The sequence below is a fragment of the Entelurus aequoreus genome, linkage group LG01 (genome assembly GCF_033978785.1).
Source record: "Entelurus aequoreus isolate RoL-2023_Sb linkage group LG01, RoL_Eaeq_v1.1, whole genome shotgun sequence".
Taxonomy (NCBI): domain Eukaryota; kingdom Metazoa; phylum Chordata; class Actinopteri; order Syngnathiformes; family Syngnathidae; genus Entelurus; species Entelurus aequoreus.
In genome coordinates, this window is record NC_084731.1 from 66,824,291 (window position 1) to 66,842,903 (window position 18,613).

General features: G+C 40.8%; 1 protein-coding gene across 3 annotated transcripts in view; it reads left to right on the plus strand.

Moving 5' to 3' along the window:
* Positions 1-18,427, plus strand: part of hipk1b (homeodomain interacting protein kinase 1b) — a 34,126-nt gene extending 15,699 nt beyond the window's left edge. The window contains exons 11-18 of one of the 3 annotated variants that reach the window (XM_062056639.1): positions 6,286-6,404; positions 6,931-7,065; positions 8,136-8,296; positions 9,437-9,508; positions 11,114-11,284; positions 11,348-11,553; positions 11,626-11,738; positions 16,297-18,427. In XM_062056639.1, the coding sequence (XP_061912623.1) occupies positions 6,286-6,404; positions 6,931-7,065; positions 8,136-8,296; positions 9,437-9,508; positions 11,114-11,284; positions 11,348-11,553; positions 11,626-11,738; positions 16,297-16,755 (1,436 nt within the window). In that variant the 3' untranslated portion in view covers positions 16,756-18,427. The remainder of the gene's footprint in view (positions 1-6,285; positions 6,405-6,930; positions 7,066-8,135; positions 8,297-9,436; positions 9,509-11,113; positions 11,285-11,347; positions 11,554-11,625; positions 11,739-16,296) is intronic. The other 2 variants (XM_062056658.1, XM_062056648.1) reach the window with 2 other exon arrangements.
* The last annotated feature ends 186 nt before the right edge of the window (positions 18,428-18,613 follow it).

The following is an 18,613-nucleotide window of genomic DNA, read 5'->3' on the forward strand; positions in this document are numbered from 1 at the left end:
TGCAAGTGAAGGACTAGTGGGGAGTGGAAGCGATTCAGATAGGGAAGATGCTGTGAGAGCCGGGAGTGACCTGATATTCAGCTGCGAATGACTACAACAGTAAATAAACACAAGACATATATATACTCTATTAGCCACAACACAACCAGGCTTATATTTAATATGCCACAAATTAATCCTGCATAAAAACACCTAAGTGTTTGTTATGCTAGCTCCTAGCTCCTATGCTAGCTCCTAGCTCCATATAAGCCGCCAATCCAATTCAAACACCTGCACAACACACACAATCACTCAGCCCAAAAGACCGTTCACCTAACCCGAGGTTCATAAAGCTTATATATTTAAACAAAGTAACGTACGTGACGCGCACGTACTGGCAAGCGATCAAATGTTTGGAAGCGCAGCTGCTATTCACGGTACCTGATATTCAGCTGGGAATGACTAAAACAGTAAATAAACACAAGACATATATATACTCTATTAGCCACAACACAACCAGGCTTATATTTAATATGCCACAAATTAATCCTGCATAAAAACACCTACGTGTTTGTTATGCTAGCTCCTAGCTCCTCTGCTAGCTCCTAGCTCCATAGAACACGCCAATACAATTCAAACACCTGATCAACACACACAATCACTCAGCCCAAAAGACCGTTCACCTAACCCAAGGTTCATAAAGCTTATATATTTAAACAAAGTTACGTACGTGACGCGCACGTACGGTCAAGCGATCAAATGTTTGGACGCCAAAGTTGCATACTCACGTTAGCACGTCTGCGTCTTTGTCATCCAAATCAAAGTAATCCTGGTAAGAGTCTTGTGTTGTCCCAGTTCTCTACAGGCGTCTGTGTATCGAAGTCAAAAGTCCTCCTGGTTAGAGTCTCTGTTATCCGAGTTCTTCGATCTTGACTGCATCTTTCGGGAATGTAAACAATGAAACACCGGCTGTGTTGTGTTGCTGCTGACTTCCTTCGCAAAATACGTCCGCTTTGCACCGAGAACTTTCTTCTTTGCTTGCTCAGCTTCTTTCTCCATAATGCAATGAACATAATTGCAACAGATTCACCAACACTGATGTCCAGAATACATCCAGAATGAGATGAAAACAGCTATTTCGTATTGGCTTCAATGTGGAAGCCATACCTGTGTTCTACTGGCTACGTCACGCGCATACGTCATCCTCAGAGGCGTTTCGAACCGGAAGTTTAGCGGGAAATTTAAAATTGCACTTTATAAGTTAACCCGGCCGTATTGGCATGTGTTGCAATGTTAAGATTTCATCATTGATATATAAACTATCAGACTGCGTGGTCGGTAGTAGTGGGTTTCAGTAGGCCTTTAACATAGAGAAAATTAGCATCCCAGCTAACGGAGAAATATTTTCAGTTCATTATGAGACTGTGGTGGTACATAAACCTAGCTAGCTAGAAATATTGGCCCCAAAGTCATTTAACAAGTACAGGAACAGCTAGCTAGCTTGAGTGGAAGTCTGCTGGAGTAGTCTACAGTCATACAGTAACAAGCCTCCAATAAATTTAAATACCATAGATCAAATATATTTACCCCAGTAATATCATCAAAACTTTACTGACTGGATGAAGTCCTTGGGCTCAAATACTAGTGTGGCCTCAATAGCCCTGCTGTAGTGTGTAGCATGCTGGGAATTATCTGTGCATGTGATGGAAGAATGCACTGCACATGTGATGGAGGAATGCACAGTGAAGGGTTGAAATTCTACTGAATTTGCATTAAATCAGGTTGTTTTAGCTAATAATCATGCTGCAAGATCTAGCATGTTGCATTCAATGTTTATTCCCCTTAATTTCCCGTTAATTCCCATATATTCCCGTTAATTCCCATGGAAAGTTTCCAACTTTGAATATTCCCGAACCGATACAACTTTTTCACTTACAGATATTAGAGCCTTGTGTGTTGACCAATACTGATATATTGATCACTTATATCGGCGGGAATCATATGACATACCTTAATCATTATGTACTGTGGCATGTTTGAAAATGTTTTGATCAATCAAAAATGAACAATAGTAAATGTGAAAAACACAGACCACCAAACGTACAGAAACTTTTGGTTCCTGGATCTATAGGTTCCTGTAGAAGTGTATGGTTTGCGTTTCCACCGCATTTCACAGTTCAGGGTAGTTTATACTAGGGATGTCCCGATCCGATATTTGGATAGGATCGGCCGCCGATATTTGCCAAAAAATGCGTATCGGCAAGGCATGGGAAAATGCCAATCCAGATCCAGTTTTAAAAAAAAACTCCGGTCCGTGTTTTCCAACGCATCGATTTAAATAATACATTCCACTTTTCTGCTGCTCCCTAATTTCCGTTCCGCATTTTCCAGCACACCTTCAACACATCCACAGGTCTGTGGATTCTCACGCAGTTGTTTTTCGCTGCTGGCATTACACGACAGGCTCTTCTCACTCTTTTCTGTGTCTCCCTCGCACAGACAGCAAGCGCACCTTCTTACACACGTCACATACTGTCACGTCATACGTCACATACGTATACGCCCTCCCCGAGCAGAGAGGTAGCAGCATGGCTAACGTTAGCTGTGATGCTAGCGCAGCCGTGCGAGCAACGTTCCCTCTAAGGTGCGCGCCTGTGCAATTGCGCACTACTCAAGCGTTTTCTGCGCATAGCAATTATATGCCACGCACAAAATCAAATAAAAAAATAAGCGCATAACAATTTTCGACACACGGACACGACAGAGAAAACAGTTTTCGTCATCATTGTTCAAATATTGTAACGTCTGTCGAGACGCTTATCTCCATTCGGTGCCACACGCCCACACCATCAAAATGCCGAGGCAAAAATTTCCACATCAACACCGTATGAAAAAATTAGTGATTTTTTTAGTTGTGATTTCCTTCTCTGCATGAAAGTTTAAAAGTAGCATATATTAATGCAGTATGAAGAAGGTTTTAATGTAGACATGCAAGCCTTGAAAGAACATTTTGAAAATCAAGACTACATTTCCTGCAAATGGGTGCATTTCTACCTTATATTTTAACTTTAGATTTATTCTCATATCAAACTCTTTTGGCTGTCTTTTTGACACTTACATCCGGCGCCCCCCCTCCACACCCCGGATTATAAATAATGTAAGTAATTCAATGTGATTATCTTGTGTGATGACTGTATTATGATGATAGTATATATCTGATAGTATATATCTGTATCATGAATCAATTTAAGTGGACCCCGACTTAAACAAGTTGAAAAACTTATTCGGGTGTTACCATTTAGTGGTCAATTGTACGGAATATGTACTTCACTGTGCAACCTACTAATAAAAGTCTCAATCAATCAATCAAAACACATAGAATCATCATACTGCTGTGATTATATGCATCAAGTGTTCATTCAAGGCTAAGGCAAAATATCGAGATATATATCGTGTATCGCAATATGGCCTTAAAATATCGCAATATTAAAAAATGGCCATATCGCACAGCCCTAGTTCAATGATGCCATTTCTGTTTGTCATGTATAATTTTGTCTATCTTGTGTTTATCCTTGAATAAACAAGTCAGTTTCTTGTTACCAACCATTGTGTATTATTCAAACTCCCCTAATTCAGCTGGCTAGTTGTTATCAAGAGTACTAAAACCTTCAACATGATTCTGACAACTAAGTAGGCTAAATAACTTTAAACTTTAATACATGCTCAGATAGGCCAGTATCGGTATCGGATCGGAAGTGCAAAAACAATATCGGTATCGGATCGGAAGTGCAAAAACCTGGATCGGGACATCCCTAGTTTATACCAATCAGGCTGATGACGTGTGGAGGAGTGGTTTAGTATATTTCTACACTGATACCATGTAAATAAACAGACAATATTAGGTCACAGTTCTTGTACTAAAAAGTAATTGAAATACAAATCAATCATGTACAAAACGATGTGATTCATAAAGTAAAATGTACGAATTGTTTATAAAAAGTCAGGCTTTTGTCCGCAATGTCCAACAGTCAGAAAGTTGTCCTCAGTGAATGATTAATTCATGAGGGTCAGCCTTTGGTCCATTTCAGCTGTAAATAACAAAATATTAATAATAAATGTCAGGGTTTATCTCAGGCAGACAACACAAATACATTGGCTTTAGAGTTAGCTTGTTAGCATTAGCATTTAGCTCTCTCGGGTTGAGGCTAATAACTACACAAATGGAGTGTCACTGACTGCTTTTACAACATATAATAGTTAATATTTGATGTTATTTAGCTTTGTTCCACTTGTCTGCTGCCTCCCTTTTTCCACATTTATCCAACAACATCAGAGTAGTAAGCAGCTGAGGTGTCCGCTTCAAGTCCGGCTTCATACTACTCCGCAAATACGTTTAAAAGAGGCTGACCACTTCTCGTAGCTTTGCGTATCGAAATTAAGTTTGTAAAAACAGCAGAGTGCAAACACTTCCAGATAGTGACAGCGCAGCCCGCCCCCGAAAACGTTCCTGGTCGCTTGGAAAAGTCCCACTTATCTAGGAGGAACTGTAAAAGGTTCCTAAAAGAAGTCAATCTACTTGGGTAGTTTTTGGTGGAAACACAGGGGTAAGTGGGGAATTTCCTTTTAAAAATTCCTGCGGTGGAAAAGGGCCTATTTGTTGTTTTGTAGTGTGACATGTTGGAAAAAGGTTTGATCAAGTAAAATGACTCAAAGAACAGTGGTCGGTATGGAAATAGTCCCTTTATTACAGATTTATACTTTCGAAGTAGAGCAGCAATTTGTTTTTCAAGACACTTTGTGGTCACAATCATTTGTTGAATTAAACGCATGATGCAGTAAGTTGAATGACTCAGAAACATTTGTTTATCGATACTTTCAACTACAATTCTGCATTGGAGACTTTGTATGTGTAAGAATATACAACTTTAATTATTTGATACGTCTTATATTGACAAATGTTGTGTTTTAGACTTCAATATTGTTCAGTTAAGGATACTTATTGCAAATGTGTGGCTTGTGTGGTGTTGTGTACTTAGCTGAGGTGTAGATTCTAGCTCCTGGTAGCCTTCACAGTATAGCCTACCATGTTTACCTTTGGTAAATAACTTGACTAAAATACATGAAAAGACCATCCTTGTGTTAGTGCTGAAAGATTCATTTATGATTGTTTATCAAAATATAACTATAGATGTCAACATTGTGTATGTGCTAAAAGATTCATTTATGATTGTTTATCAGAATCAGAATACCTTTATTGTCATTGTATGGAAACAACGAAATTGGACAGCAATCCAGCTCAGTGCTTTTAAAACAAACCTACATAAAATAGTCTTAAGACAACAACAATAATAAAACAATTTAAATTTAAAAACATAATAAAATGTTAAAAATATATTGCACAGCATATCTCTATCAGAGGTAAGCAAGTAATAAAGTGGTGAGTGTTCAGGTAAGTGCAGAGTTTAGGGCAATAACAGCTCTAGGATAAAAACTGTTTTTCAGTCTATTTGTCCTTGCTTTGATGGTCTTATAGCGCCTCCCTGAGGGCAAGAGTTCAAGCCAGTGGTGACCTGGGTGGGATGAGTCCCTGAGGATGCTGTTTGCTCTCCTGTTGCAGTGTCTCTTATACAGGTCCTCTATCAAAATATAACTATAAATGTTAACATTGTGTATGTGCTGAAAGATTAATTTGATTGTTGCCTTTGGTAAAAACCTAAAAGAGTTAGGTTTTGCTCACAATTGCTTTCTTTTATTTAGACTCGCCGAGTTGGTGCTTTTCCAAACACTTGTAGCAAACATGTTTAAGAAATACAAATAATATCAAGATAATACTTAAATGGAAATAATAAAGGTTAAAAGTGTATCAAACAAACCTTTAACAAAGTGATCACTGCAAACTCATGCATTCTTTGACTCTGCTCCCTTGGACTGGAGTGTGAGTTGCTCTCTCGTCGTTTCGTAAAATCTTACACTCTCCCTCCCTTCTTGATAACCTTTCGAGAAACTCTGACGAAACTTTCATCCTTTTCGCGATATGAACGGTTCGTACAGCCCAAAACAACGAAAGCACAGGGAATTATTTTTTTTGAGAAAGGCTAAATGGTGCCTAGTACCCATTGAGAACAGCTAGCTTGACCACCACGCATATATAATTAGTGTGAGCTGGACGAGAAGTCAGTCAAATCCATCCATATCGGCTCGAGACACCCCTACTGGTTTCTGTTCTCTGCAACCACGGTACTATAGAAATTAAACTTGGAGATACCATACATAATGCTGTGCATATTTTCTGAAAATTATGTCCAGGCCTACAGTCGTCAAGCAAGAGCTCCAGTTTCCCTGTTAGGATGGATAACTCTGTACCAATAGTACCTCAGAACCAGCCTGCTCAGTCATTGCAGATCCAGCCCAGCATGCTCACACAGGTAAGAGTTTGCAAGGATGTGCTAATCCTGTTTGTATAAACTAAAATGTGAAATATATCCCTGGTAATGTGTATTTCCAGTTGTTTGGCCCTTTTCTGCCATTGTAATGGTGACGTGGGCAGATTTGTTGTGAAATGTCAGCTTGATGTGATGCAATGTTTGCTTCCTGCAGCCACAGTTGGTAAATTGCTACATCACCACCCAAAATTACAACTCTTTGAAGGCGATATTGCCATTTAATCTGAAGGTGTGTGATGTACCAAATGTGGTATATGCTCGGTTTTGTTATTTTTCTGTTCATTACACTGTCACTTCATGCAAGTCCTATCTATCCAGGGCTTGAGGCCAGTCTGCTGATCTCGTCTGCCTCCAAATCTGTGTTTCAGCTAAAATGAGGAATAATTTGGAACACATTGCCGTGTTTAGCAGTCCAGAGGGGCATGCACAGCTGGATGTATCTGCTCTCTACATCATACAACAACCCTGAAGGACATTCTAACACTATCCCCCCACCCCCATCCTCCAGGGTTCCTGCACCCCACTGATGGTGGCCACCCTGCACCCACCCTCATCAGGCATAGCCTCCCAGTATTCTCTACCAGTTGGGCTCGGCACCGGGGTGGGCCGGCCCACCCTTTTGGAGCACACAGCCACTGTGCTGGTAAAGAACCACCTGTAGTTTTTCACTACACATAACGCCAGTCTTTCCTACTTTCCTTTCTTTTCATTTGTTTGCGGCGTCCCTCTACCTTTGCACTTGACATGGACTTATCTCAAATGTATTCCCCCGTTTTAGACAAGCATGTGATTTTTTTCACTTATCAGTTAGAACGTTAAGGTTGGAGTCAACTGCACTTCTTGTACCCCTGGTGATGTACTTTTATTTGTCATTTTAGCGACTAAACACATGAGCTCCTTATCCTCGAGGGTCTTCTCCTCCTTACACTCACTTTGACATTCTCTCCCCGACTCTTTCCCCATAGGTGTGTTTAGGGCATGGAGCGCATGTGTTGCTGAGTTGGTCTGTGCTTTGCTTGCAGCTGCTCATGTCTCCTCCTCTTTTCGGTTTCAGCACAGGACCATGCGCCGCCAAAGCGCACAAAAATCCCTACATTCTCACTCTAACACGTTCTACGTTCCAGCCCATGTGGCATGGTTATTATCCCCAAGATGGCTTGCCATGGGGCGGCGCGGCTGAGGTGGTAGAACGGCCGTGGCGGAATCCAGCTTCTGCCATCCCAGTCACTTCACCCACCCTGCTCCCAGTATGAATGTGATTGAATGTTGGGTGGCGGTCGGAGCCCGAGCAGCAGCGGCGACAAATGTAGCTTCCTGCCATCATGGAGTGAATGAAAAATGGGTTCTCAGATACATTATTATTATTACCAGCCGACATTGTCATCGTTAACAAAGCAACTAACTCTTCTGTTTCTTCTTTAACAGGCTTTTTTTTTTTTTTTTGTCCTGATCTGTTCCCAGTGCTCCAGTGTTTGTGCTTTGCATGATTCCTTCTTGTTGAATTGTTGCAGGGCAATGCTAAATATAACGGAATGGCTTAGGAAAGGTTGCTGGCTTCTCTAGCTTTGTGCTTTGCCTGCAGCAGAGCTTGCCTTTGGATATATTTCTCAGCATGGCTCACTTTGCCTGACATGGTCCAGCCATGAAGCCTTCTCTTGTGCGCTCACTGACAATACCTGTACTGAAATGTGCCGTGTCTGCTCTTTCTTCTAGCAGGCCTGGCCCACTGGAACTCAACAGATCCTCATTCCATCATCTTGGCAGCAGGTCCCGGGCGTAGCCATTCACAGCGCTGCTCACCAGGCAACTGTTGCCGAATCACCACGACAATCCCATCACTTGGATGCTGCTGCTCAGCAGGCACACAACTGGAGGTGTGTCCTCCAAGACATCTTCCATTGCATGCTTCAAATGACATATTTGTTAATTTGGTTGATAAACAAAAATATGTGGCAGTACTGCATTTTCCGGACTATAGAGCGCTCCGATATATAAGCCTCACCCATTAAATTTCAGAAGAAAAAATATATTTTTTCATATATTAGCCGCACTGTAAGTCACTATAAGTCACAGATATATACGTTGTGTAATGAGTTATTGACACAAATATTTTGTCAATGTTTAATTAAATACCTTAATTGTTTCCAAACGGTGTCTCTAACACGGCATTAAAACAGCTGATCAAACAAAACAGACATGGACCCACTAGCTGCGGAAGCTAGCTCTCCAATCAGCTAAACAGACTCAATAACTCCACGGTGATGTCGTTGTGAATTTGCTGGGAAATTTGGGAAACAATACAAAAAGAGTGCCATTGTAGTTAATTATACGAACACAGACACTCGTAAACGTGTTAACGTAATAGCTAATGCAATAGCAGATACAAATATGCATGAAAACACACATGGGACGCTTTAGTAGATAGTTGTTTGTTATATTGTAAAACTTACAAACGTTGCTTTGAATGAAGAATCCATACCAGTGAACAACAAGAAGAAGGAACGGCACATGTACTTCCAGTTAAAAGCTCTAAACAGAAGGGCACTGTAGCACCCGCAGTTAATTGACTCGTCCAAAAGATTGCGTCATAGCACAAACAATAACACACCTTTTTAGAGTCTTTGCTATTTGCGTAATGGCCGTCAGTATAGAAAAATCCATAACTTAGCCACACGGTTTTATAAGCCGCAGGATTCGGAGCGTAGGAAAAAAAGTATAGTCCGGAATTTACAGTAATTGATTTCAATCAAAGTGAATAGAAATTGGCAAGCAAAATTGAAGTATTTAGCTGTAATGTATAAAGGTCAGTACTGTAGCTGCAAATGAGTTGATTTAGCTTTCCCAAACTGGCAGGCTGTTGGTGCTATGTTGTTGTACACTAGATACCCATTTGATGTTTGTATGGTAAAATGACTTTATATACCTGTAAGAACTTTTACACTGTCACCTCATTCAGCAAAAAGAAACATTTTTGTATTTAGTGTATAATTGATCTGACTTTTGGACCCTGACAGGAGCACAGCACAAGCCAAGACTCAGCCAGAGAGAAAGAAGGTCAAAGCAAGACGGGGAGAGAACAGGAACAGGTTTGACTAAATGACTTACTTTCAACACTTGAATTCTTTTAAATACAGATTTAGCTATTGACATAACATTATTATTATTTTGGGGATGATAGCCTTTTTGTCAGAAATATTTTTTTTGTCATAATGGGAAAATGCAAAATGTGCAATATTTCTAAAAAAAAAAAAAAAAAAAATCAGTTGCCGAGTGGAATATTTGCAGTTGGGTAATTGAATAGGTAAAAAATTCATGACATGGATTTTGATACAGTAGACGAGTAAGATTATTTTAAAAGTGCCCTCTGAGTTGCAACGAGCGAGGAAGCAGGATGGACTTGGTTGACTTTGAGTTAATTCAAGTGTTTATATATATACCTGTGTGTGTGTATATATATATGTATATATATATATATATATATATATATATATATATATATATATATATATATATACATATATATATATATCTGTCTAGTTATATATAACTGCCCAATATCAAATTATCATTTAAGCATTTCAATGGCAGTTCAGTTAAGTGAGTTTACGCTCATCAAAGCTTTGAGAATTAGCCTCCTATGTTTCTGGCGCCATCTGGTGGTTAAGGGGTGCATTTACACCAACACAATAAAGTCTTTCAACCAGCAAATGGGAGATTAATTTGGTATTCATTGAAAAGGCCTAGTAGTATGCCAGGATTACAGTCCGTTAAAAAAATAGCAGTTACAATGGCAGAAAGAGTTCTTAAGAGAAAGCTTTATATTTGTCCTATTTTAACAACGTTGCAATCAGAAATACAATTCTATTTTACTAAAAAAATATAAAAGAAAAGCTCCCCTGGCCAAATGTCATATCAATAACGCTCATACTGAACAATCACATAAGGATGATATGTCATGCTGTTTTGGGCCCAATGGTTAATATCATCACACCGAAAGACTTCTTAGTCAATGTGTCAAAAAATCTATTTGCAGATTATCGCGATTCTTATTTGTAACAAATTCTTAATTGATTTTTAAAAAAATCTAAAATGTTTATTTATTTATTTTTTCAATCTGTCCTGTGCAGCCACTCAGACGAATCATATAGTTAATGTAGTTGATCTATATCTGCTGTTAGAGGTGGGCGAAATAATCGATTTTTAGATGCATTGCTCTTTATGGAGGTATGTAGTTAATCATAGAACTGGCACCCAATGTTTCAAAAAAGTATAGATTTTGAATCGAGAATCCTTTTTAAATCAAGAATTAATTTTTTTGAATGGAATTGTTACCCCAAGAAACAAGTGGTGTGGTGCCCAAAGATTCACAGCCCTCATCACTAGTGATGTACAATATTACGACATATGTCAGAGTATGACATACAAATAATTGTCCATCATACGATATCATTCTCTATTGTTGATAAGGATAAGCAAAATTGGTATTAATGTTGTGTGTATTTGTATGTACATATGTATATAAGAGAGAAAACTTTTAAGAAAGCACTTCTCGTAATATAAAATTACCGACATCAGGATGCATATTGCACAGCACACTACCTGTTACTCAACACTTTGACTTAGTAGACATATCTTCTACAACTATGTCATATTTGACTGTCAGGAAGCTGAGTGTGTGTTTGTTTCTTTAGGGGTATATCCACTGCATCACTGCTCAGCACTAACTGTGTGACATCATCCAGCCTCATGGCCACCTTGTCGCAGCCTATTGTCATCTCTGACACCCCCAGCCCAGCAGTCAGCATCATCACCATCCACAGCGACACCGACACAGAAGACGAGCGCAAGTTTCACCCTGCCAGGTGAGCGTCTGATGATTTGCCAACTAATAACTTCCCCACTAATCCATGTGTCCATGGGCACAGTGTGGCATTGGGCCAGCGCACCAACGTCATCAGCTGTGTGACCGTGCACGACTCGGACTCCTCCACAGCCAGCCCGCTGACTCCGCTTCCCCGCACGCTACACGCAGCGTCCTCTCGCCAGGCGAAGTGTCTGGCCGTGGTGGCGCCTTCAGTCAAAGTCCACGTGCCGGAGAGAGGGGCAGCTTCACGGAGCCGCCCAGAGACCGGTGAGAAGTGTGCCCATTTCCTTGGCCATTGAAGTGGAAGTAGTGAACACAAGTTACTCTTTCAACCCCCAGTGAACTACATGAAGCCCAGGAGAAGCTCTAATCAGCAACCAAGTAGTTCAGGGGAGAACCTGGAGCGTCACGGACTTATGCTGAGCCAGTCACGTCCTTTGAACCTCAGCCAGGTGAGCCACTGACATCTTCTATCTGGTCCAGTTATTAGGTGATTTTTAACACACCTCTTACATATTTCAAGATATTTGGCCTTGATTTCCTTTTCTGCACACAAGTCAGCAAAGGGTGATGATTTGGTATCAACATAATTTCAAACATGGTCAATTCCATTGACAATTAATCAATATTTAAAGGCCTACTGAAATGATTTTTTTTTTATTTAAACGGGAATAGCAGATCCATTCTATGTGTCATACTTGATCATTTCGCGATATTGCCATATTTTTGCTGAAAGGATTTAGTAGAGAAAATCGACGATAAAGTTCGCAACTTTTGCTCGCTGATAAAAAAAAAGCCTTGCCTGTACCGGAAGTAGCGTGACGTCACAGGAGCTAGGATTCCTCACAATTCCCCGTTGTTTACAATGGAGCGAGAGAGATTCGGACCGAGAAAGTGATGATTACCCCATTAATTTGAGCGAGGATGAAAGATTCGTTGATGAGGAACATTACAGTGAATGACTTGAGAGGCAGCGATGGACGTATCTTTTTTCGCTCTGACCGTAACTTAGGTACAAGCTGGCTCATTGGATTCCACACTCTCCTTTTTCTATTGTAGATCACAGATTTGTATTTTAAACCACCTCGGATACTATATCCTCTTGAAAATGAGTCGAGAACGCGAAATGGACATTCAGTGCCTTTTATCTCCACGACAATACATCGGCAAAATGCTTTAGCTACGAGCTAACGTGATAGCATCTTGCTTTAACTGCATATAGAAACAAAAGAAATAAACCCCTGACTGGAAGTATAGATAGAAAATCAACAATACTATTAAACCGTGGACATGTAAATACACGGTTAATGCTTTCCAGGCTGGCGAAGGTTAACAATGCTGTGCTAACGACGCCATTGAAGCTAACTTAGCAATCGGACTGCACAGAGCTATGCTAAAAACATTAGCTCTCCACCTACGCCAGCCAGCCCTCATTTGCTCATCAACACCCGTGCTCACCTGCGTTCCAGCGATCGGCAGAAGGACGAAGGACTTCACCCGATGCGTTTGGCGGCCCGGAGACGTAGGAAGTCAAGGTGAAGTCGGCGGCCAGAATACTGTGGAATTATGAAATGAAAACAGAGCTTTTTGTATAGGATTCTACGGGGTACCATAACTTCCGTTACTCGGACTTCGTCACGCGCATACGTCATCATACCGCGATGTTTCAGCCGGATATTTCCCGGGAATTTTAAAATGTCACTTTATGAGTTAACCCGGCCGTATTGGCATGTGTTGCAATGTTAAGATTTCATCATTGATATATAAACTATCAGACTGCGTGGTCGGTAGTAGTGGCTTTCAGTAGGCCTTTAAAAGTCCTGATGTTTTCAGACTGATCATATCGTTGTAGTCTTATTACAACAGAGTTGACCAGACCTTTGCCAGCACAGCAGTGTTATCAAATAAGATGTCCTAGCCAGCCGTTAGCTTAGCATTTGCTTGTTCTTACCCTATAACATGTTAGCCTTGTCTTTCAGTGGTAATAATACTTGTTTTCTGCAATGGAGATGCAGTTTAGGGATCGACTGATTGGCGCCCATGTTTGGCACTTTGATGTTTATTGATATCAGCCTTCATTTTTCAGTATAGGACAATATTTTTTTACAACTGCAACATAAATACATCAGCAGATACAATATATGTACATATGATAGTATTAAAAATAGTCATAAGTAGAGAGTAGGTTAGTAGTAATAACCAGATGACACCCCTCCCTTCTCTCTCTCTCCTTGGAGTCGACAGCACGTTTACTATTGTCAAAGCTTCCTTTTTTTGCCAGGTATTCCATTTTTTGTCCTTCTTTCCTGTCTTCTTTTCCCTTTCTTTGCACGACAAGCCTCCTCCGTCCCCAACACTCACAGCGGGCACAGGCTCATTAAAGGAGCGCGGACAGTTTTTGAATTTCTCCATTCAATCAAATTACAACACGACAGATGGATGTACATGAAAATGCCAAAAATCCACACTTTGTGTAAATCGACAAATAGGACACTCATATAATACGTGAAGAAGCGCAGGCGTTGAGGAAGAAATGTCAGCCAACTTAAAAAATGTCCCACCTAAAAGTTACATCAAGGAGCGCAGAATTAGTTTTATTTGAATGTTTGCCGTATTTAGAAATCATATTTCATATCACAGGGTTTCCCGTACTCTGCCAAGATACCTGTGGCGGTGGGGGCGTGGTCACTGTGACTTCATCAAGGAATTTCCATAATTTTCTATGATGGTATTTTTTTCTTTAAAAAGGCTAAACAATGTGTGTATACCGTATTTGCCGCACCATAAGCCGCACCTAGAAACCACAATTTTTCTCAAAAGCTGACAGTGCGGCTAATAACCCGGTGCGCCTTATATATGGATTAATATTAATATTTATTTTCATAAAGTTTAGGTCTCGCAACTACGGTAAACAGCCGCCATCTTTTTTCCCCGTAAAAGAGGAAGCGCTTCTTCTTCTACGGTAAGCAACCGCCCCCATAGAAGAGGAAGCGCTTCTTCTTCTACTGTAAGCAACCGCCAAGGTGAGCACCCGCCCCCGTAGAAGAAGAAGCGCGCGGATATTACGTTTCATTTCATTTGTGTGTTTCTGTAAAGACCACAAAATGTCTCCTACTAAGAGACGCGTACAAGGTTCCACTGACTTTTGATATTTATGTGAACCGCACTGTGGATACAACGGGAACACGTACGGTGAATATTCGCACCACAGAGAATGAGAAGTTGTCCTGTTCTAGCTTGCCATGCTAACGGTCAGAAACTTCCACCCACGGTGATATTCAAAAGGAAGACCTTGCCAAAAGAGAACTTTCCAGCCGGCGTCATCATAAAAGCTAACTCGAAGGGATGGATGGATGAAGAAAAAATGAGCAAAGAGACCGGGTGACTTTTTTCACGCAGCGCCGTCCCTGTTGATCTACGACTGCATGCGCGTCCACATCACAGATGGTGTCAAAAAACAAGTGAAGCACACCGAACAAGAAGAATTCGAGGGATTTGTGGATGAGTAATAACTTCAGAAAGTGAGCTTTAAATGTTTATTTTGTGTGTTGTGTGACACTAACGTATGAGCAATGTGGAGTTATTGATGTTGCTATTGCTCTGCACTATTTTGAGTGTTACTATTTTTGTGATTGCACATTACATTTTGGGAGTGAACAGAGTTGTTAGAACGCTGGTTTGTAATGTATTATTAAAGTTTGACTGACCTATCTGACTGTTTTTTTGACATTCCCTTTAGCGTAGCTTAGGTGCGGCTAATAATACAGGGTGGCTAATAGGTAAACAAAGTTTTGAAATATGCCATTCATTGAAGGTGCGGCTTACAACACGGGGCGGCTTATGGTGCGGAAAATACGGTACATTTAAAGAGGCTGCAGCCAGCATGACATCACACTTGCTTGGCGCTGTTCTAGTTTCACTTTCTCTTAAAAGTCGCCACTGTTCTCTTAATATTTGCACATTTTGTAGATGGCTGTCTGCGGGTATATCTGCAATATAATCAAGTATGTCCACACCACAGACATGCTGACAACGCTCTAGACAATGGCGTGCATTTTGTTTACATTTGGTTTTGGAAGTGCGGTTTTCGGTGATCAAAGTCTTTTTTTGGTGATTAAGTTTTCGGTACATCACTTGTCAATAGTGCGCAAATAATAGGCTATATTTATCAATTCATACTGTGAGGACCAGCTAATGTTTTATGTTTGTGTGGTTTGGATTTGATGTCAGTTTTTCCCGTGGTCACAAACACACCGTCCGTGCCTGAAAGGTGATTGGCGGAGAATGAGGAAGTGTTGTTGTGTGTCTGGGGAAGCGCGGACTCACGAGACGAAAGTGTTTGCACGGGAGTTAAAACCTGTTGGAATTGTGCCGTGCCGTTATCGTAAGATTGGTAATAAAAGTTAAAAATAGTCGGACTTTGTGTGGGAATTGTGCCATTTGTAAGATTGGTAATAAAAGTTAAAAATAGAGTAAGACTTTGTGACTTTTTTTTCTTTCTTTAATTTGTTTTCAAGTAATAAAAACTACCTTATTTTCAAGGTAATGTAAAAGCTGTGGCGGTGTGCCACATTCAATTACATTAAGAGGAAACTCTGTATCAATCATACTAGGCCTGGGCCGATAACAAATTTTGCCATACGGTTTATTGACCTACTAATTATTGCCGATGAACAATATCATTGCAGTTATTTTTCTGAGACCAATTAACCACTGATGTAATGATCCATAATAATAATGGCTGTATATTTTTTCAAATTCAACAACTTGTATTTGTCATATATTCTAACATTGTGAATGGAATTAACATATTTCAATCTCCAAGTTAAATAAAACAAATAATTGAATAAAAATCACAACCAAAAACAATAACATGTTAAGGAGGGGGTTCTGGTTGGAATCAAGGCATGATGCCCAACCATTAGTGTGTGTACCATTAGTGGCGTGATGACTTGTGGAGACATCCCACACTACTAGAAGTTGCCATAATTGTGTCCTTTTGTGATGAAGGTCCAGCCCATGGTGTCTTCATCTCAGGAGCGTGCAGTGGTGTCCCACACGGACTCGTCCCTACGCCGCCAGCAAACGTTCGCCCCGGCCGTCTCCGCCTCGCACTACAACTTCCCCGAGGTATCGGCGCTGGCCTCGGCGGCCGGGCCCGGCCTGTACACCTACCCGGCCTCCACCGCCCTGTCGTCCGCCTCTCAGGTCATGGAGCAGCTGCTGGGCCGCGGCACTGCAGCAGGACATTCGCCCTCCGCCTATGCAGCAACGTACACCTCCTCCTCCTCCAGGCGAGACTCGGCCGGCCGCAAGGACTCGGTCAGCAGTCTGCTGCACGGCCTGCCGGCGGTCTACCAGCAGCAGTTCGCCGCTGCCCCTCCGTATGTGAGCGTGACTCCGCGCTCCGAGGCCTACGGTGCCTACCAGCTGAGCCCCAGACGCCTGACGCAGTACCCCTACCTATAAGGTCAGACACCAAGTCACTTCTTCCTCACCTTTCCAAAATGATTTGCCATGTTTGATCAGCCACTTTATCCTTGTGTTGGTCGTGTAAGAGAGACTCTGCTCCTTCCACAAGCCACTTTAGGCCACTTCCTGTCACCTGACTCAGTGCTAGTGAAGTTTGATTTCCCCACACTAATCCAGTGAGTTCCCATGTTTTAGCTAACCTAATAATAGCAGATATGTCTTTGCTATGTTCATTCTGTCTGTAAGGTAGCACACATTTAATGTTAATTTAAGTGCACGTGTGATAGTGTGTTCATGTAGTGTTGTAGGCCAGACCAATAGTTTATTTTCACCTGCATCAACTGTGTGCTGAATGTATTTATCGAGTCCAATAGGAACATATTCTTTTCTTCTCCAGACACCAGTAGGTTGTATTCACCCCACGCCATGAAAAATGCCAGGCTTGAAGTGGTGGGCCCTCTGTTGTCGTAGCGCCTTTCCCCAAATGCCCTGTGCTTACCTTGTTTTAGGCTGTTGGAACCATTTAAATTGTGTAAAAGATAGCTTTATTCAGTGTTTCTCAAGAAGGGCTAAAGAGTGCAAGATTTCACAAGACGATGAGAAGACCAAGGGAGCAGTCAAAGAACACACCCATTTGCAGTCATCACTTTGTTAAATTTTTAACCTTTACTATTTAAGTATTATCTTGATATTATTTGTGTTTTATCTTGTTTCAGAGTTCTTAAATTGCATTTTTGCTTCGAGTCTTTCGTAAAGCACCAATTTGGCGAGTCTAAATAAAAAAGCAAATGTGGGCAAAACCTAAAAGAGTTCAGTATTTACCAAAGACAACAATCATAAAGGAATCTTTAAGCACATACACAATGTTGACATCTATAGTTATATTTTCAATAAAGATGGAGAAAAATACGCTACTCTTAAACGGTTCGTGCAACAACAACAACAACAAACATGGCTGTAAACACAAAGTTAAAATATAAATACAACTTTATCCGAGCAAAAACAATGCATGATTTATCCAAAAGAGTCTTGATACCAATGTTCTTGACCCACAAGTTGTAGACCTCCAAGTTTCATCTGTTTTGTGGTGTAGAATGGCGTCTGCAGCACCAGATAGTTTGACATGTCTGGGAACGCGACCGACAGATATTCCTTGATATCACTTGAAAAATCTTGTTGTCGTAGATTCCATTGCAAAGTTTCATTTTTGGCTGAATTTGCCTTTAGTGGTAAGATCTAGGCCCCTTGCGTCCTCTCATTGGTTTGGTGGCCCACCACTTTATTGAAGTCACGTGACTGAATACAACCTATAAATGATACTTCAGATATCTTGATGCCAGTTTTATCCTTACGTTTTAGAAAGTGTCCCTTTTTGAAGGAGGCCTATTGATGCTTATATCCTCACTGCTGAAGCTTGGCGTAACGGTGACAAGAAAAGTAGGAGTCAAAAAAAGGAGAGAAAAAGCTCCTCCATTGCAGACTGCAGTGACTGTGGCTTCTAGAAGCTCTCAATCCATGTTTGTTTTGTCTTGTAATGTCGCAGTACTTAACTGTCATTTCACCTTATTCTAGAAGTTCAAAATGCTACTTGTTAGAACTAATTCAGGGAAATGTTTCTGTTCAAAAATCCACCATCACTGTTTGCAATAAAATAACCACAAACCCCAAACTGTCTTATGACATGTGTGTTGTTATCTGAGGAACGCTATCAAGTCTAAGGGATCATTCATCCAAAACAAACACATGCACTACCACAACAGTCGCTTATCTGTTTTCTCTGGAAGTACCAATACTTTTAGTGCCTTTGTTAACTACGACTGCACGTGTTACGCTTCCTCCTTAAACATTAATGCAC